The following is a 21465-nucleotide window of genomic DNA, read 5'->3' as shown; positions in this document are numbered from 1 at the left end:
AGGCAAAAATTAAAACACGAGAGTTTTGCAGGACGCGAAATCGATTCCTGATAACAAACTTTCTATTAGGCGACAGATAAAGGGGTCGTCCACATATACTGTTTACTGTTTTTGCCATAATTGTTGTATTGTACATGAGATCCAGAAAAAAATCATTCACGGGTGCTTTACAAAACGGACAATTGATTTATGATTTAAAATTTTTAAAAAGACGACAGAAAAGCGGTCCTAATATTGCCTTTTAAATATTTCAGACATAATTTCGTTGTTATGCATCCGAAAAAGACAAAAATTCGTACACGGGTGTTTTTTTCGACAGTCAAATTTTTTGGTGAAAATGCGTCCAAATTACCAACGAAATGCAAAATCATCAGCTTTAAAGTTAAAAGCGGAACGAAGTTCGTACGGGATCAGCTAGTTATTAAATAAGTTCAACAAAGCTGGCTTCGTATGAACGGTTATGGAGTTAATGTATTGTATTGATGTGAGGAATATTTTGGAAGAACGAGTCAATCAGGTGGGCTTACAGGTATTCCGGCATCCGTGTGTATACCTGGCCAGCTGGCAACTGATTAAACATTCTTATTATAGAGTCAGTTATAAGAGGAAACACAAGTTACCTGTCGGCAACTTATGGGATTCAAACCCAAAAGTTTTCTTGCCGATACCGAGAATCGAACCCAGTACGCCTGGCATATCAAAACCAGACTCGCGCCAGCCTATCCGCTATACCACATCGGTGCTGTGATAATTTTAAAATAAATGATTGCAGCTGAATATTGTCTGAGAACCATACTTGAGTCACGTTTCCAAAACTATACATTTTGTTAAAAATCGGTTGAGAAACAACTAGTTTTAGTGGAAAAAGCGTTATGATTTGATCCCCGGCGGTATAAATAGGTATACCTACTACATACGTTTTTCGAAATCTAGAAACTTTAAAAAAATTATTATAATGAAAAGATATGTGCATTAAGGAAATTAAAATAGCCATGGCCAATTTTATACCGATTCTAGTGGTATACTAGAATAACTGCAAATTTTGTAAAAATCGGTACACCGGGGTAAGTGTGGACGGTTTTTCGTATAGTTCAACTTAAAAAAATCTTTTAAAAATCAGCAGTGCATCTTTTTGGATAAAATTACGGTATGTGTGATGCAGAACATGTTGTTTACTAACGCTGAAGAGATAAGCTTGATAGAAGCAAAGCGAGAAAAGTTATCACGTTAATTGTTATGGACTGCTGGTGTTGTCTTCACTTACCCCGCTGTATGGAGTAAGTGAGGACGGTAAATTTTCCCTTTGATTTTTCAGGAAATTTTCAACAAATTTGTGTTTTCTTGGTTGAATACGTTACTTTATTGCTCGAACCGTCCAAAATGTTGAAAAAACTTCATGGTACTATTAGTTAGGCATCTTTCAATGATTATTGTGTGTAATTTATGTTGCAACACACGAGATCCGATTTTATCGAAAACTAGCTGATCCCATACGAACTTCGTTTCGCTTTCAACTTGGAATATGTCATGAAAGCCAATTGCCAAGCATTTTCCAGATGCACTTCTGAATTCATTGTTAGGTAATAACTGCAAAAATAATGGTCGATCACTTTGTCTGTCGTCTGCTACTAAATTTGAAATCAGAAATCCTTTCACCGTGCCAAAAAACCACGTGTATAAATTTCGACTCGATCATAGCATAACAACGCAATTATTGCCAAAAAGCTAAACCCCTTTCGGGGGCTCTTATACAATCTTTGATGACTGAAATAGATTGCCCTTCCCTCAAAACTCCCGTGTGCAAATTTTCAAAGCAATCAATTGTATAATAACTTTAATATAGCTAGAAACAGTGAAAAATTATTTTATATGGACGACCCCTTTAGTCGACCCCTGGCAAAGCATTTGAACAGGGACCCCTGGCAAGCATTTGAAGCACATCTGAAATCGATTGTTCGTCCCTGAAAACTACCGTGTGCAAATTTTCATCCCAATCCGATGTAAAATAACGACGATATTGCAAAAATATTGAAAGGTTTATATGGACGACCCCCTTTGCTTGCCCCTTACACTGAATTTAATACCTGAAATCCATTGATCATCTCTCAAAACTCTCGCGTACCAATTTTCGTCTGAATCCGATGTATAATAACGACAATATCGCATCAACAGTGAATAGTTAATACGGACGACCCCTTTGGCCGACCCCTGATTTTAGTTTGGATAAGTGAAATCAGTTGTTTGTCCCTAATAACTCCTATGTGCAAATTTTCACCCCAATCTGATGTATATAAACGTCAATATCACTAAGATACTGAAAATTTAATATGGACGACCCCTTTTGCCGGCCCCTCACACTGAATTTGATACCTCAAATCGATTGCACGTCACTCAAAACTATCGTGTACCAATTTTCATCTGAATACGATGTATAATAACGTCAATATCGCAAAAACAGCGAACAGTTAATATGGACGACCCCTTTGGCTGACCCCTTACACAAAATTTGACACCTGAAATCGATTGCTCGTCTTTCAAAACACTTAGATGCAAATTTTCAACACGATCCGACGAAAAGTAACGTCAATATCGCCAAAACAATATTTGTCTTCTATGGACGACCCCCTTCAGAAGGGGTCATCCAAAAATCTGAAAACATTTTTCATTCTTCCTGGTCCTAATGAGCATCCATGCCAAATTTCAGCTCTCTATCCCTTAAGACGGCTGAGTCTATAGAGGACAAACAAACAAACAAACAAACAAACAAACAAACATACAGAAATTGCTTTTTATATATATAGATACATAGGTAGGTACTTATTCCAGAACAAACAAGTACTTTACCCAACTTTTCATGATCCGAATGCTAAATATAGCTGAATTGTATCAGATGAAGGAGAGAAAATTGAAAAAATGTGTAAACATCAAGTCTTTATAAAGCCGTCCCTACTTACCCCAGGTAGGGTTTGGAGACAACATTTTAGTTTTTTGTAAATCAACTCTTTTTTTCTCCATTTTAAACCACCGTTTCTTTTCCTAACTGGTGGTTTCGAATTTAAGGATTGTTTCAATGTAGAGTTTTTCGTAAAATACTGCAGTGTGACTTTGAGAATAAAACTAAACCTCCATTGCATCTTGCTGTTTACATAAAGATAATAAAACAGATTGATTCAACAATTATGGACTTGACATGAGTCCGATTTGTCATTGAAAACATAAGTCTGCCAGGAAGGGTGAAATTTTAACAGAAATAAAAACAAACTTTCATTAACTTCTCTAAAAATTTAAACATTTTTCGGTTCAAACCCTAATTAAGGCCTCAGGATCATATGGATGTAAGTGCCAAAACAATCAATTTCGAGTTGAGTTTACCTATTGATTCTTCATATCTCAATCTACATCTACAAAACTCAGTTTTTTGATGGAATTAAAATTGCTCTAATTAAAAAAATATATTAAAATCGAGCACCTTGACAATTTTGAAGCGCATTTTTTTTTGGAAACTATCATTTGGGCACTCTATTCAAACCAAATACTGGGCATCGGTTTTACAAGTTCAGTTTTATATTAGTTTAATCAGTATCAAAATTAAACCAAAACTAGTGCAATTATCGCAGTTTCTAATGATTAACCACTCGTGGGATTGCCATTTTTTTATTTTCTGTTTGATTGGAAACCAATGAGAAGCCTAAATTTTGTATAAATTATGGTAAATGTAGGGCAGATAAGGGCATAATGGTCACCTTAAGGAGAATTTAACCATAGAAAACATCTATAATATGTGAGTTACACCATTGTTTCGAATTAAGACACAAAAAAGTCTATTTCCTAACTGGCTAATACATGAAAAAGTAGTTAAAAACGTTTAAAAATGCATTTAAAAAAATTTTTTTTTGAAACCTGAAAATCGGTCACATGAGATCGGGGCATAATGAGATCCTTCTCGGGGCAGTAAAGCACCAGTAATCGGGGTACGATTAACGTTTTCTGTCGTAGAATCTAGCAGCGAATTATTCTCGATGAAGTCATTTGAATCATATAGAGCTACAGCTTGACTTATTTCATCTGACGATTTGGCCTATTGGTTAGGTGTCGGAGAGGTAATCAGAGAACTCGAGTATGAATCCTGGTCGTGGCATTTTTTTTTAGTTTACCATTCATGATCGATGCATTTTGTATGGTATAAATTTTAAAAAAATCGCCTCGACCAGGGACCCAAATCGAGTCCTCTGATTACCTCTCCGACACCTTACCAATAAGTTGAATCGGCAGATGTAAACTAGTCAAGCTGTAGTTCTATGATTCAGTTGACTTCATCGAGTTGGATTCGCTGCTACATTCTACGGCAGAAAATGCTGATCGTGCCCCGATCAATGGTGCTCTGTTCGCCCCGAATCAACAAATTCAAGTTAAAATCTGTTTTAAAATTGATTTAGTGAAAAATAAAAAAAATAATGATTTGTATATTGAGGAACAATGTGTACATCATGTTGCAGTGCGTACATTATAGATCAAGATGATTTAACGATCACAAGAGCTTATTTGGTGGTGCTCAAAAATTATAATATCTTCGTAACTTGAGAACCTACTTGTTTTTTTTTTATTTTTCTGTAAAGATGATAAGATTTCTTTTTTGCTGAAAAATTAATACTATAGGGAATACGAAACTTATCCTCATGAAAATTTATTTAAGAAAATACGTTCTTTTGTGTAAAAGAGGAGTGCTTACTATGCCCTGGGTGCTCATTATGCCCTTATTTCCCATGAATGTTCAAATATAAGGTTTAGACACTAATTCCATTCAAATTTAATATTCAACCAGTTTCAAATTATTTTTTAATAGAATAATTCGGCAGCTGATAGATCACCCGAAGGATGCCAGTTTTTCACTGTTTCAGATTGAAATTTGGTGGTCCAATTCAGAATGAATACCTAGGATTAGATAAGAGTTGGTGCGATTTGGGCCTAATTTTTCGCAGATTGACAGCTGCAGATGCATTTTAGAGTTTTTTTCACTGGATCGGGTCTAAATTTTCGTATAAATTAAACCTTTTAAGAGAATGGTGTTACAAAGCAAAAACAATAAAGAAAAAGGAACCAATTGTGTGAATTGGAGGCACTTTGGTCAAACATGACGGTTATTATTTATAGCTCCTTCAAGTTATATCTTAGCTCATACAAAGGTATATTTGTCTTACTTGAGAAAGGTTGAAAAGGAAACTATCAACGCTTCCATCTACCGTCAACCCGACAACAAGGTAATCGGAAAATGCGCTATTGGCTGTAATTTCACCATCCCATAAGGTTGTAATTTCATGAACGTTAACCGATGTTACAGGCGCTGTCCGCTCAGCTATGTGCTTAGAACTTTACCAACATTTTCCGCCTCGAACGTCTTACAAACTAGCCTTACCTTTCCTTTAACTTTTTGGCAGCAACGAGTGCTGCATACCCGGCCCTGGCTTGTTCTTCCGGAAGATCATCCGAAGAACTGAACTTCGATAGCAGCGCTCCCGGGTCGTCAGGATCGAGCACAGCACCTAAAATAAATGAAACGAGTTATAACAACAATTTTCATGATTTTGAATTTTTCAATTCATTTTTACCTCTTTTCAGCATTTCCGGTTCGGTTCGATCAAACAACTCCAGCATGGCTTCCAATCCTTTGCGAGCCGCCGATTGTAACGCACTCTGCATTGACGGTTTCCGCTTTCGCTTGGATGACTTATTCGCGTTGCGGTTCTTGTTGTTCGTTCGATTACGGTGAGCTGCTCCGTGCTTACGCCTTTTGTTGGTTCCTTTGCCCCCACTGGCACCCATGCCCTTCGGCTGTACCTCGATAGTGATGCTGGTGCCGTTAGAGGGCTTCGTTTCGATTTCCACCGATCCATGCCGACTAATGAGGGGAATCTGGATCATCGTCCTTTGCTGTTGCTGATGATCATCTCCGACGGCTCGGTTGCTGAAGGCCTCATCGGAGTCATCTTCCAACAGTTCTTCTTCTACCTGTTCAATTCTTTCGAATTTGATTGGGCTAATGGCGGTTGGTTCTTCTACGCTAGCGTCTTTACTAGCTCGAGTAGGTCCAGGTATGAGGATGAATATTAGAACCACGATGGTGAAAGTTGTAAAGCTGAAAAAACATAATTGTTATGTTTATCTGTATTTTTTAACAACAGCAGCACTAAACTTTTATTTTTAAAGATTGTTGGATCCATTTACAGTAGAGGAGTATTAAACGACCACACGAAAAAAAAAAACAAGTTGACTGTTAACTATCACCGGTTTTCGATTCTTACAATCACTGATTTCCTTTGCAATGCTCCAGGTGTACGGATCTGGGATGATTTGACAGTGTTAGTAGAATTTAATTACAACAAATGTCCACATAAAAGAACGTTATGTTCAGGTGAAGAGGCCACTTTTAGTGCTATTTGCAAAAATGTACATTATAGGCCATTTGTTAACCACCATATTTCAATAAACGCTACTGTCCATAAACATTGTTCATTGGTTCAACAAATCAAAACACATAATCAAACATAACAACAGCCGGGCTACGTACGACTTCATTACGTCAGTTTTTTTTTTCATTTGCCATTGGACCATCAATGTTAAGCTTTCATTCCACCGATCTGTGTTAATGAAGTAGCTTGAACTAGAAATTCAGTTTTCTGAAACAAACGTGCACATCATTCTAGAAATACAATTGTTAGTTGATCATTTTTAGTTGTTGTCATATTCAGTTTCTAAAACATCATACTCGGGACCCTCAAACTGACAAAATTCTCAGCATTTGCGAAAGGTCCGCGTGTCGGTCTATTAAATAGTCTTCCAACACTTTTGCTTTCTTTAACGACCACGTCGTTATGCTCCGGCGCGTGCACAGCGCATGGTTTAGCCATTACTTAGGTCTAATTATGAAACCGCTCGGACCGCACGGAGCTCGCTTTGTTTACAAACAGAACGCATCAATAAATATGGTTGCATGCAACAGGAGAGCTACCGTACCGGAAAAAAATAACAAATAAATCTTTTAATGGAGTTCAGTTAGAGGTGTTATAAAGTTTTAACTCTCTGAAGATGGAAGCAAAACGCAACGCTGAAATACGGAAGTACTGATGCATTTTGTTCTCAGGAAATTCAGATCAAATTAAGTCCGTTGGCTGAGTGAGCCATAAGACATCCTTCTGTTGTGTATTTTTGAATTCTTAAAACGTCAGAATGCTCTTTCTTCTTTTCTACACAGTTAAACTACAATTATTCCGCTTGGCATAATGATTTTACGGATCACAGGGAAATTGATCAGACATCACGAAATTAGAATAAAAACCAACCTGAATCTTGGGACGTTACTTTACACCTGAAATAAATAAATAATAAGTCCCAGTCATATTGCAAAAAAAAAATAGTACAGTGATCTTAACCCTCCAAAGCTGTTCGGGTCAATATGACCCGAAGCGCTTATTTCAAACCACTTTATCATCATTCCAATATACTGAAGAACTGGGAATTCTTACAGACCAAGTATGTTCTATGAAAATAATGAAATTTGAGTTTTGAAAATCGGTTCATTGGGAAATGAAATACAGCTAAGCAAAGCCAAAATTGGGTGTCGTTTTTTTAAGTAAGATTTTTCTCTATCGGAAGATCTGAGATAGCGGTCAAAACTTTCATTGGACCCCAATATGTCTATACATTGTCTTATAGATGGATTCTTGACAATTTCAAACATCAATGAAACACTTAAATACAGAAACGCTGTCAGAAGTTATGAGTATTTTCAAAATAAAATTGATTTTTCGGACGTTTTACATTCTGAACCAATTTCTGATAAGCTGGTAATACATACCGACTTTATTTTGAAATGTTGAGTAATTAGAATACCTACACTATCAGTATAATCGGTTAACATTTGCAGCCAGGAGAACGAAATCAAACTACAACTCAAATTTCCTTGAAACGGATATTTTGCGAACGGCTTTGGAAGGTTAAACAAAAATGAGAAGTGGAGGTGATAATAAATTGATTTATGAAGTAAAATCAAAAAAATGTTTTAATTAGAAGTTTGGGTTGATCCAAAGACAGGGAAGAGTGAGGGGAAACCTCATAAAAATCGCTTAAACAATCCGTTACGAGCTCACAGGAGCATTTCTAAATTTCCTTCAAACTACAGGAGAAAACAGTTTCAAACCTACAGGTGAATAAGACAGTAATTTTATTGAGCTGTTTTTCTGTCCCGAGTTCATCCTGTAGTTTTCAGTTGTTGAAAATAAAGGAAGAAATCGTTCTGACCACAGGAGAAACAATTAAGTCAATAAGATTGCATGTTGGCAACTGGGCGCACTGCTCCAGCACCAGCGTCGCGCTATTACGGGGCGGCGCGTTCAACTTCAGTTCAGCGGCCAACAGTTTGACATATCTCAATGAACGACGGATGACAGACATATCCGGTGAAAAGTTAGCAGACTCTAGACTGTAATTTTCCATGCTAATTATTAATTAATTTTCCTACCTTAATTCGGATATAAAAAACTATTGCTACCTAACTAGTGACCTTCCTATAAAACTAGTGCTACACATTCGTTTAGTGGACAGTGCCGCTTAGAATACTGCCTTTAGGGCGTTCCAAGTTCGGTTCCAGGTCGAACCTTGATGCATGCCAAAACGGATATGCTCATCTTTCCCTATTCCGTTTACAGCATTTGGCCAGTCCTAATAATCCAGTTCCGTTCCGAATCCTAAGTATAGAATCACACCGAATTATGTACGCTATAATTTTTAATTCAATACTTTCCCTAAACTAATTATAAAATAAATTTCTAGCTTAAAGCTGACTATAAAGCTGCTAAAGAAATCGGAGTTTTGATTCCCCCCGTCAACCCGGAACAAACTTTAAGATAATTCGTTCTTCCGTCACAACATGGCGGTAGTGGAAAACGACCCACCAACACCAGGAACCAATCCGGAAGAAGCATTTAATTGTGTGGCAAGCGACCGACCTGACTCCGCTGCTAATCTTGTGCAGTGCGACGTGTGTGATAAATGGTGGCACCAAACCTGTGCGGGAGTCACTGGATCAATTGAAAATCGTCCTTGGACTTGCCGGAATTGTCTTCCAGCAGCAGTAAGCGTCCGAGTGGTGCATCATCATCAAGTACACGTTCAAAAAAAGTTCAGTTACAACTTCAACAGCTAGCGGAAAAGGGAGCATTGGAGAAGAAAGCACTTGAGATTCGTCTCGAAGCTCTTCAGACTGAAAAGGATATAGTGGACAAAAAGTATGAACTTTTACAATCAACTATCAATGTCCAAGATGAAGCTAGTGTCAGAAGTCGATTCAATCGCAAAATCAGCCAACAAATTACCGCTACATGGCTGGAGCAAATCTCTCCAATCGAGAGCTCGCCTGATGGTCCCATACTTCCCAGCCCCGAGATCGGTCCCACCATCCATAAACTATCATCAACTGGTCTACAAGTACCACCGAAAGAACTCAACCAGATCCCTGAAGAGGTATCACCAGCGAACGCAGCAACGAGCCTGCAGCCAGCTCTGATAGGCGGTTCAGTCCCGAAGCGGAAACCGACTATCGAGAAAAGCGGTACAAAGCAGCTACCTACCAGGACGATCCCGAACCCAGAAGGTCAACAGCCATCGAACTCCACGCCGGATGTGGAGCTATTGTGTCAGCTGCTCACAGAGTGCCTAGCTCTAAACCAACGTCCGAAACAGGATAACGTTTTGAAAATCCCCAATCACTACTCCACTTCACCTGTACCTACCCGGGACGCCAACCCTCAGGTGTATTCGGTAACTGCTGAAAATTGTGAAGCAGTACCCTTGCCTCTACACTCCCCTCTTCCCGAGAATCAAGGTAAGACCATTCCAAATAAATGCCTATCAACTGAAGAACTATATGAACCCCATGAGTCACTGATCAAACAGCTGGGGAGTTGCCCCGATGAATATTTAAATTTTGCCCAAGTTATGGTAGATTATAAGCCCACACCATCGCAATTGGCCGCCCGCCAGGTCATGGCTCAAGACCTCCCTACCTTTACTGGGAACCCAGCTGACTGGCCTGTTTTATCAGCACTTATACCACAGAGAACCAGAGAACGGGCCCCGAACAAATATGTGTCGAATCCGTGTGTAAGAATTTGAATCGTCGGCCATTTTAAAACCGTTAAAATTGGCCTAAAAACAGCACCACCTAGTGGCTCTTAGCTAAGTGACTCAGCTGTTGTTGTCGATTTTTTTTGTCAACAGTTGAGAACACTCAGAACATAAATAACCCAAAATTTACTTCCAGGTCGCACCAAAACAGAGTTCAGTTAGTTTTCTTTATTTTTGGGGTGTAGAAAAAGCAACATAATGAAATTTGCAGCAGGAACTATATGCTCTTTAAACGAAATCTTTTTCTTTTGGCAATGCTGCCTCATTTGGCACTCGTTTTGTATTGAGCCACTGATTTTGTTTGAGAAAAAAAGCAAACATTTTTTAGTTGTTTGAAGAGAAAGTTAATATAAGATTTAAATTATGTGTTTGTTTTAATATGAATAATAATTTCAAAAATAGTTCAGTCAGGATTTCTGTATGATGTGTTAATTTATGATACCCCTCTAATGGGTAAACTCCACTTTTTGTTTAGGATCAAATTTTTTTAAATCAAATTTCACTCATAACGAAGCATTTCAAATCTAATTAATCGAAAGTATCACAGCCCATCTTCGTTCGAACATTGCGAAATTCTGGCATGTAAACATCGCGTCATTTCTGCCAGGATAGGACTTCAGTGCCTACTTCCGAAAATATCCGAAAATTGGAATAGCTTCTTAATATCGAATTTGGCCTCTTCGACAGAGCAAAGTAATTGCAAAGAGGTTACCCGGACACCTAAGAATCCCAAAAGTTTAAGGGAATAGCAATAGGCATTAAAAACTAACTAAAATATCAAAATTTTATAAATTCTTCAAATATCCCCCCCTTCTATTATACTTATTACAGATATCCGATAACACCATGCGCCAATTTTTCACCGATCCTACCGAAATAACAATTTTGTGAAAGAAAAAAGATTATTGAACGAATTTTTAAATTTGTGTTCATTATCTAAATTTATTCTAAATTTTTAAAAAGAAATCAATTTAGTCTTGATGTAGTGAATTTCATGTCGACAAAAACAAACGCTATACAATTATTTTAATACCCGATTGAGTGACTGAAAATAAATTTGGCTTTGAGCGCATTTTTCATTCGTTGAAGGTACTATCGCCTGAGCGTGTAAAAAAAATGGAAAAAATAAAAGTACCGGTAACGACATCTGGTGGCTCTTAGCTAAGTTGCAAAAATGGGGTTGTTTATTTCGAAATCACTGTTGGTATTTTTACACACGGTTGGGGCTCCAGCCCGAACTCTGGTTCTCTGTGCTTATACCACTACCACATTAGCATGTGGATACAACCAAGCTGAAAATTTGTTACGCCTCCAGCGTTGCCTCAAAGGCGATGCACTTGAATCTGTACGCAGTCGCATTCTTGTCCCTAATTCTGTGCCGCGTATTATTGACACGCTACGCAGCTATTATGGTCGACCTGAACGATTGATAAAAGTTTTTTCGGACAAAATAAAATTATTCCCGCCCCAAAAGCCGATAAGCTTGAAACGATAATAGATTACGGCATGGCCGTTCAAAGCTTCTGCGACACCTTAGAAGCTGCCAATCAAACAGCCTACTTTTCAAATCCGTCCTTACTCGCGAAACTAGTTAACCGTTTGCCAACTCCGTATCAGATGCAGTGGGCAGATTATTGTAAAAAGCTGAGTGCTGAAGTAAACTTGAAGCATTTCGGAGAATTTACCCCTTACTCTGGAACTTCGAACCGAGCTGAAGACCGCAACAAACCGAAACGAGGAGTACTTCACGCCCACGCCGAGTACCGCCCTAGAGTCGAAGTGGGGGAACGTCAGTGCAGCGTTTGCGGTAGTAACCATCGTCTGAGCGAGTGTGGGGAGTTCAAATCCTTCGGTGTTGATGAACGTTTGCAAATCGTGCAAAGGTAGAGACTTTGACGAAATTGCCTCAACTGTCATGGCCATCGTCCCTGTCGTGTTGGTGGATACTGTAACGTAAACGGTTGCAACATACGACATCACCCACTTCTCCATACCGTCCATCCCCCTGCGACCAATCCTGTTTCCAGAGTTTTTACGAATCAACGATCGCATCCATCTGGCCGTGGCCCGCCTATGGATACTTGTGAAAATCATATTCACCGTAGTGTTTCCCAATTATGCCTGTTCCGGATCGTACCTATCATTGTCCATGGTAGTGCAAATCGTAAAATTGAAACGTTTGCCTTTCTAGACGACGGTTCTTTGTTGACGCTTGTAGAAGAGGCGTTGATTCACGAACTTGGACTGCAAGGTGAACCTCAAACACTCTGTCTGAGATGGACGGGCAACCAATCGCGCACAGAGTGGAACTCTGAGGTGGTAGAACTTAACATTTCTGGGATTGGTCATCCGAGATACATACTAAATGATACCCGAACAGTGAAGGAGTTATCGCTTCCAAAGCAAACCGTAGATTCTAAAGCGCTTTTAAGTTCGTTCGCCCATCTTAGGGGACTTCCGATTACCAGTTACCAGGAAGCAGTTCCGCGTGTCCTCATCGGTATTAACAATTTACGCTTGACAGTTCCGCTTTCCGTGAAAGAAGGTCGACCCCAAGAACCAATAGCAACAAAAACACGACTAGGATGGTGTATTTACGGTGGAGCTACAGAAAGCCGATCGGAGCTGTCGGTGAATATCCACAACAATGGTTGTTCGTGTGATAACAACTTGCACGCTACTGTGCGAGATTATTTTGCGTTAGAAGATGTAGGAGTATCGGGCCGAATAGCTTTGGAATTAGAGAGTGACAAGCGAGCCAAGAAGATTCTTGAAGATAGAACAGTCCGGCAAGGGGAGAAATTCCAAACCGGCCTGCTTTGGAGATTTGATCACTTTGAATTCCCAGACAGTCGTCCAATGGCACTAAAACGCAATGAATGCCTTGAACGTAAGCTTAAACGGAACCCGAAGATGCTTGAAAGCGTCAACAAACAGATTGAAGAGTATCAGATGAAAGGGTACGCTCGTCTTGCAACAGAAGAAGAGCTGCGGAAATGTGATTTGCGAAAGGTGTGGTATCTCCCGCTCGGAATAGTAGTGAACCCAAAGAAACCAGAAAAGGTCCGCATGATTTGGGATGCTGCTGCAACTGTTAATGGAGTCTCGTTGAATACGATGTTACTGAAAGGTCCGGATCAACTTGTGATCCTAAGCTGCCTTGGGTACTATTTCGGTTCAGACAATTTTCAGTGGCCGTGTCTGGAGATATTGCTTAAAATGTTTCATCAAATCCGCATCCGCCCAGAAGACCAAAACGCGCAGAGATTCCTGTGGAGAACAAATCCGTACAAAGATCCTGAAGTTTTCGTGATGCAAGTTGCCACTTTTGGAGCGACATGCTCCCCTGCGTCTGCACTATTTGTTAAACGGAAAAATGCACTCGATTATGTGAAAGTCTATCCCCGGGCCGTAGAAGAAATATTAGATTGCCATTACATGGACAACTATCTCGGCAGTTTTGGAACAGAGAAAGAAACCGAGGAAGTTGCCAAGGAGGTAAGGACCGTACATTAGACTAGTTCACTTTTCGGCTTTTTTCGCTGATCACAACGCCACTTACAGGGTTTGATCCGCATTCATTTTCAAGTACTCTGGCCAAATTTGAGCTCATTTGAGTAAGTTTCCAGCGTGCGCTAGGAGTTTTATTGAAAAAAGTCCATTTTACTGGAAAATTTCCGTAGATGTGTTCTAGCAAGCTGTTGTTAATATAAAATGATAATTTTATAGTGCTCAGTGAATGGTATGACAAGCATTCGTATGAACCTGTTTTAGATAATTGACTAAATCAAACCGAAAAAATTTAAAAATTCATAAACTACCAACTTTTACAGAAAATTTACTTACAAGTTGAGAACTTAAAATCAGTAGTAAATAGAAAAAAAAAAATTTTCGATATAAACTTTTCATAAAAAGATAGCCTTATTTATAACCTTTAATTCGATGTATAACACTTAATGATCGCAAGAGTGCTAGCAAAGTTATTCAAATATCTATGCAACAAATTTGATTTGATAAAATATTTTTCATTCAAGTTTGCTCCACACCAACTTGTGCACAAGAAAGGATATTTTATTCAATCAAGTACCCCATGACGGGGCCAGGAGTTAAAAAAAGCGCGCGCTTTGATCAAGTTGTAAGCAAGTCCTCTTCTCTTGATGCCACGTTTTGCAGGTTGCATGATGCTAAAACTTGAATGGAGACAACATTATGATTCAAAGAATGTGATGTGAATGTTTGAATATCTTTGCTTGTACTGTTGCGATAATTAAGTGTTATACATCAAATTAAAGGTTATAAATAAGGCTATCTTTTTATGAAAAGTTTATATCGAAAATATTTTTTTTCTATTTACTACTGATTTTAAGCTCTCAACTTGTAAGTAAATTTTCTGTAAAAGTTGGTAGTTTATGAATTTTTAAATTTTTTCGGTTTGATTTAGTCAATTATCTAAAACAGGTTCATACGAATGCTTGTCATACCATTCACCGAGCACTATAAAATTATCATTTTATATGAACAACAGCTTGCTAGAACACATCTACGGAAATTTTCCAGAAAAATGGACTTTTTTCAATAAAACTTCTAGCGCACGCTGGAAACTTACTCAAATGAGCTCAAATTCGGCCAGAGTTCTTGAAAATGAATGAGGATCAAACCCTGTAAGTGGCGTTGTGATCAGCGAAAAAAGCCGAAAAGTGAACTAGTCTACCGTACATGCTAAAGGTGGGTTCAACATTCGAGGATGGCGATCCAACAGCCAAAAGGTCCTAGAAGGCTTGGGCGAACCAACAACTGCCGATCCAAGGTCCCTCAATCTCGAAAACACTGGCATCGAACGAGTTTTGGGTATGCATTGGCTTCCAAAGGAGGATTTCTTGGCATTTTCAACTAGCTTCCGACCAGAGCTTTGTGAGCTGATAGCGAGCGAGCGACGCCCTTCGAAGCGGCAAGTGCTTAGGTGCTTGATGAGCGTGTTTGACCCTCTCGGCCTGTTGGCGGCCTTCGGAACTCCATATTTTTGCGGACGCCAGCGAAAACGCGTATGCTGCCGTAGCCTATTTTCGAATTCCAGTCAAGACCGGCGGTTTCCGATGTTCACTCGTTGCGGCTAAAACAAAAGTTGCACCTTTGCGCCACTGGTCGATTCCTCGACTAGAGCTGCAGTCCGCAGTTCTGGCAGCCCGCTTGGAGATATTTATCAAAGAAGGACACAAGCTGAACATAACACGAACCATATTCTGGTCAGATTCAGGCACTGTTTTGGCGTGGATTCGCTCAGACCATCGACGCTACTCGCAATTTGTAGCTTGTCGGGTATCGGAGATCTTATCGACGACATCCATCGCCGATTGGCGGTGGGTACCTACGAAGCAGAATGTTGCAGATATGGCCACGACACTGGGGCAAGGTGGTCAACTAAATGCCAATAGTTCCTGGTTCCAGGGACCAGAATTTTTATTATTACGGGAAGAAGATTGGCCGCAGCCAAAATCCATTCTGCCCACTGAGGAAGAACAAAAACATTGCTTTGTTCATCAAGCTGTAGTTATCCCAGAGTCAATGATTGATACGGACATGTATTCCAAATGGGAACGAATGATGAGAACGCTGGCCTACGTTTTCCGATACGTCGACCTCTTTGAGAAGCGTCAATTTCGGTTTAAAGGAGTTCGCCTCAATCAAGCTGAACTACAATCTCGGTTGAAAGGGGTTCGCTTAAATCAAGCTGAATTGCAGAAAGCAGAAAACTACTTGTTCCGGACAGCTCAATGGTCGGGCTTCCCAGAAGAAGTTTCTACGCTCTTTTATCAACGTCGAAAGTCGAATTCGAACCAAGTTCCAATAAAGAAAGGAAGCAAACTCTACAAGCTTTGTCCTTACATGGACGAGCACAGCATCATGCGTGTCGACGGACGAATCGGTGCGGCCGTCAATAGAGGAGACAACGTGAAATTTCTCGTGATACTACCCAAGACCCATCGAGTTACAGTACTACTGATCGACTTCTACCATCGTAAATACAAACACGCAAACTTCGAGACTGTTGTTAACGAACTTCGCCAGATTGTCTATATTCCCCAAGCTCGCTCTCGTGTCGAGCAGGTGATAAAACGCTGCCAATACTGTAGAGTGTACAAAACCAGACCACAAGTCCCTTTGGAAGGCCCCCCTACCAACGGCAAGACTAGCCTCATACACACGGCCATTTACCTACGTTGGGCTCGATCTTTTTGGTCCAATTTTAGTCAAAATAGGCAGAAGCTCGACAAAACGGTGGATTGCACTCTTCACGTGCCTAACATTGCACGCTGTACACGTTGAGGTGGTTTTCAGCCTGAGTACGGAGTCCTACATCATGGCAATTCGTCGTTTTATAGGCCGTCGTGGCTCCCCACTGGAATTTTATTCGGATAATGGCACCAATTTCCGAGGAGCTGACAATGTACTGCAGACACAGGTGCAAAACATCCAAGAGGGACTGTTTCCAACATTCACTAACACGGCTACTAAATGGATATTCATTCCACCAGGTACGCCTCACATGGGTGGCCTAGGAACGAATGGTGCGCTCCATAAAGACGGCTATGGAAAGCAGTGCAGTGGTAAATCGTAAGCTGGACGACGAAGGCTTGTGGACACTAGCAGTTGAAGCTGAAAGCATCGTCAATTCTAGACCTCTCACATATCTCCCCATAGAAGCAGAAGAGAAGGAAGCACTCACTCCCAACCACGTACTTCTTGGAAGTTCCAGCGGTGTGAAACAACCATCTTTAGAACCACTGGACGAAGTTCTGGTGCTAAAAAACGCTTGGAACCAGGTTCAGCATCAGGCAGACATGTTTTGGCGTCGATGGGTTCGAGAATATATGCCGGAGTTAACACGTCCGACGAAATGGCTCGCTGAAACTCGACCGGTTCGAGTAGGAGATCTGGTAATTATCGTAGACGAGGCGCGAAGAAACGGTTGGGTACGCGGCAGGGTTAACGAAGTCATTCCGGGGCAAGATGGGCGTATAAGAAAAGCTATGGTGCAAACTCAAAAGGGGCTCACAAGGCAATCGGTCTCAAAACTTGTAGTGCTAGACGTGGCTGCAGATGGTAACCCGGGATCATCCTGACCCTCATCTTTCCCTATTCCGTTTACAGCATTTGGCCAGTCCTAATAATCCAGTTCCGTTTGACGGAATCCTAAGTATAGAATCACACCGAATTATGTACGCTATAATTTTTAATTCAATACTTTCCCTAAACTAATTATAAAATAAATTTCTTTCCCTGAACTAATTATAAAATAAATTTCTAGTTTAAAGCTGACTATAAAGCTGCTAAAGAAATCGGAGTCAATCCGTCAACCCGGAACATTGCAATTATGATGAATCTACGTATCAAAGGAAAATTTCCTAATTCTCATGAAATTCGAAAGAAAACACACTCAAATCTCGTGACGTTCCGTTTTTCCTGACATCACCGAAATTTTTTACTCGAACAATTCGAAATTCAGGAAAATAGTCGCCTGTGTTACGTTAACTCTTTTAGTTTCGCGCGTTTTTTTGCTGATTTTTGAAGAAACAACTGTTTTGTGTCCTTTTCTACCGAGTAACGACTGAAGTGTTTGATGACTAAAGTAATTTTCATCACAGGAAAGACATTTGAAGAATCTTAATGAACCTAAACGACCTTAGTGCTATCCTATTTTAAGAAATTTTCGCTTTTGTTTTTTCAAAAAAAACCTTGAGAAGCAGTTGACTTCTTAGTCTTTCATCTCTCTTCTCAAAAATTACGAAGAAAATCGAATGAAGGATTTGATAGCAGTAGTGAAAATGCTTAACTGCTATCGAAACGTACTTTAACCCCACCTCTGGGGCAAAAGTTCGAATAATGTGGGGTAAAAGTACGACCATTGAAAACTCCACATTTCTGCTTAAGTTTAAGTGAAAAATTATTTTAAATCAATCTTCGCATTCAGCAATTCGGAGTCCTTCGCTATTTGTCCATATTCAATAGATTTACGAAATCCAGTTCAAGCATAATAACTTTTTTACTTGAAGTCCAATCGTGTTGCAGTCTTCGGGTGAAATATTTGTCTGAACTGAGGCTTTAAGAAAATTAACCATAAAAAACAATCGGCTATTGATGAAAAAAGTTATTGATGAAAAACCAGTATTTTTTGTTCCTCCCGGGCAAAATACCTTAAAATTTTATTCACGTTTGAGACTCAAGCAACCCCTCCCTATGGTCAGATCTTCTTGAAATTTGGCATGTGACCTTCTGTTGAGCTTATAAATAATTGTGACTTAGAGCGAGTGAGATTTATCATGTTTCATCCTTCCTTTACTATGATAAGTGTGCTGCGGTTCGTTAAATTATTAAAAACTACAAAAAATACTGTTATGGTAAAGTAGCCATAAGTTCTTCAATTTTCTATCGATTTTGATAAATAACCACTTGAAATCTTTGTTTCAAATTGACATTGAGGCGCTGAAGAAAATCAGATTTTTTAAATGTTACCATCGAGTCTAAACCTTTCGCTATAACAAAATTTTCTCTACAAAAATGCGTTTTTATAACTTTTTCTATCATAAAGTCACTGATATCAACAATACTGTTGATCATACGCAAAAACAGGGTACAGATGATCGATAGAAAATTTATTCACCTTCAATATGCAAAAAAGAGATTTCAAATTACTGTTTCAATATTTCAATCTAAGTACAAGAACTTTTTTTATTTTTACGAAATGTCATATTTGGAGTATAACGGTATAACGGTTCTACTGAGATTTTTTTGAATATCTTCACATTAAAAATATTGGTCAATCAAGTTCACGATGTTTTTTTTTTTAAATTTTGTAAACATAGTGTAATCGGTCTGGATTCATGGAAAACTGTTCTCAAAAATCTCAATAAAGCAATTAAAAGATATTTATGGAAATACTTCAAAGTTATTCTAGCGGAGAAAAAAATGTATTGGTAGAACGAAGTTTACCGGGTCAACTAGTACCATACACATGCTATGAAATAGAGTAAAATATGATAAAATTATCATACTCATGTTTGTTTACTACATAGGAAATCTGGAATTTATTCAAATTGTAATTCTTCCGACGTAGTAATTTTATTGCCGCATTGTTTAAGCATAATTTTCAAACGAACTACAGAGATCTTGCACTGTGTGTCGGACGACGATCCCCCATACTAGCTCATATTTACAGCTATAGCAATTTTCTTCCGCGATCATGAAAATGCTAATATGTATGGCTCTACATGGTGTTTTTATGCTCCCAAACGCCACTATAGTGGCACCTACTTTCTTTGTTGAAGTGAACCCGAAGGAAACATTTTTTAATTGTACACGACAAGCACTCATCAAACTCTGGTCGGCTTCCTCCTTTTACAATCGCAGATTCAGAATTAACATCTGCTAGTCAGCAAAAACACGCAGCCGCAATTTTCTCAATCTCACGGCAACGCTCTCATTCGAAGAAGTGTGCAAATTTGGTGTTCCCCGATCACCCGGAGCAACTTTTGCCAGATGGAAAAAACAACCTGTAAAAAATATCCTACCGTTCAAATCGCATTAACTTTCACTGTATGGCTATAAGGTGGGCGAATGATACTGTTTTTTTTTCGGGGATCCCGGGGTAAGTTTTGATGGCAGTATTTTGGAATAATTTTATTGCCACATTCTGGAATATTCATCTAAAGGTGATCACGCCGGACAGTAAAGTTGGCTAGCGTTTGACGATTGGCCGTTTAGCATTGCAAATCACTAAAACCCGTCGCCGATTTTCGTCAGCAGACGGCAACCACTATTTAAATTTTGCCTAAAAATCGGTTGACAAATTTCACTCCGATTCCTCGTAGATATCTAGGTCACTCTTATAAATCACAACAGTGATAAATTACCGGAGATATGCCATCTTAGGGCTAGCGAAATTTACTGGAACCACTTATGATTGGCGCGTATTCACTTTAAACCGTTGATGTTCTTAAAGTTCCGCAAAATTAATCGCCCTCGGAGGCCTCGCGAATCGTCCAAGCAACTGTACATGAAATACCGCTCCCGAAGCGATGATGCGTTTGAACTTGACTTTGGCCGCGAATCAACTGACCCACAGCATCCGATAGGGGCTGGACGATACCCTGGCAGCAGCAGAATCAGCGCCTTTCTCGGGTCCATCTTTGCTGGCTGGAAGCGTTCGGACTCAAGAGTTCCTGTTTATTTTTTCCCTTCTTACGCCTCTCTGATTATCACTTTAATACCGATTCTGCTAAGCGGCTTCGGAAGATGTTAACGGAACGGACGGTGAGGCGCCGCCACAAGTCTGTCTGCACATATGATGATGATGCGCGATATCTTGTTGCAATTTGTGTCGAGCAAGAGGTCTGCACAACTGCAGATTTCTGGAACCCGGTACCTTCTTTCTTACAAGGAAGCCTCAAGAAGGTGATCAACTGTAGCGGAGCGTAGGAAAAGGTTCACAAATATTGGAGATACTCCATCATCCTACGGTATTGAATAAACAATCAATGGAAAGTACGAAATATTGACATACAATTGCTTTGGGATTGAGAAAACCACATTATCGAAGAGTAAACCAAAACAACGTATAAAGTATAACCTTTTCGTATTGCTATGCAAGTGACTGGTAAGTTCCAATTCCTACGGGCGTCTTACACTTTAGGAATGCAGAGCTGATGATCCTCAAGACGAAACCCTTGAAGTACACAACTAATAGGGTGTGGTTTGAGTACCCAAGGGTTGAGAGGTACATTTCCATTGCAATGGTGTTTCCTAAAATCACTTGGAATGGAATGCTCCCTTGTTGGAGTATGGGGATATATACTCAACTAGGTAGCACTTTTAAAATGCATAGACATATTTTTTTGTTTGTTTCGATTATAGTCGTTTCAACATCTTTATGTCATTTGCGACTTATATCAACGATCCAGTTGGCGGACATTCATTGAAAAATTTATATGGTACAACTATGATCGATGTTTACTCTCGGGCTCGAACTCACGGACATCGGCTCAGGAAGCAACTGACTTGCCAATTAGCATATATTGACAGTTCTACATGAACACCACCTTAGCAGGAGGCCTTAGCCCTAACCTCAACCCATGGGAAAACGGAATCGATTTTTGAGAGGGGCGCACAATAGACGCGATTTTCCGGTACTAATATCGACAAATTCGTCCTGTGGAAAAGCGATACACAGATGTTCGTGTTTTGATTTTTGGGTGTTCAGGGGTGCCAAATGCATTGATATTTGGGAAATGA

General features: G+C 39.5%; 2 protein-coding genes across 2 annotated transcripts in view; one reads left to right on the top strand and one right to left on the bottom strand.

Annotated features, from left to right (window-relative positions):
- Positions 1-5993: 5993 nt before the first annotated feature.
- The window catches only part of LOC129740399 (uncharacterized), a 39634-nt gene continuing 24162 nt past the window's right edge, over positions 5994-21465 (bottom strand). Inside the window, exon 2 of the mRNA XM_055732095.1 lies at positions 5994-6133. The gene's annotated coding sequence lies outside the window, so the exon portion shown is untranslated. The remainder of the gene's footprint in view (positions 6134-21465) is intronic.
- Positions 15568-17345, top strand: LOC129738106 (uncharacterized). Its single transcript, XM_055729292.1, has 4 exons — positions 15568-16360; positions 16428-16784; positions 16879-17280; positions 17329-17345. The coding sequence occupies exons 1-4, from the start codon at positions 15568-15570 to the stop codon at positions 17343-17345; spliced, it is 1569 nt and encodes a 522-aa protein (XP_055585267.1).

This window comes from Uranotaenia lowii, chromosome 1 (assembly GCF_029784155.1).
Source record: "Uranotaenia lowii strain MFRU-FL chromosome 1, ASM2978415v1, whole genome shotgun sequence".
NCBI classification, from domain to species: Eukaryota; Metazoa; Arthropoda; class Insecta; order Diptera; family Culicidae; genus Uranotaenia; species Uranotaenia lowii.
Note: the sequence above shows the minus strand (reverse complement) of the source record. Positions and strands in the feature narration are given on the sequence as shown.

Bases quoted from the DNA above. Each gene is read 5' to 3' on its own strand.
- LOC129738106 (XM_055729292.1), top strand. From the start codon at position 15,568: ATGGCCACGACACTGGGGCAAGGTGGTCAACTAAATGCCAATAGTTCC. The intron at 16,361-16,427 runs GCAAGACTAGCC...GTCCAATTTTAG, and splicing joins GGAAGGCCCCCCTACCAACG to TCAAAATAGGCAGAAGCTCG. The intron at 16,785-16,878 runs GTAAATCGTAAG...ATCTCCCCATAG, and splicing joins CTATGGAAAGCAGTGCAGTG to AAGCAGAAGAGAAGGAAGCA.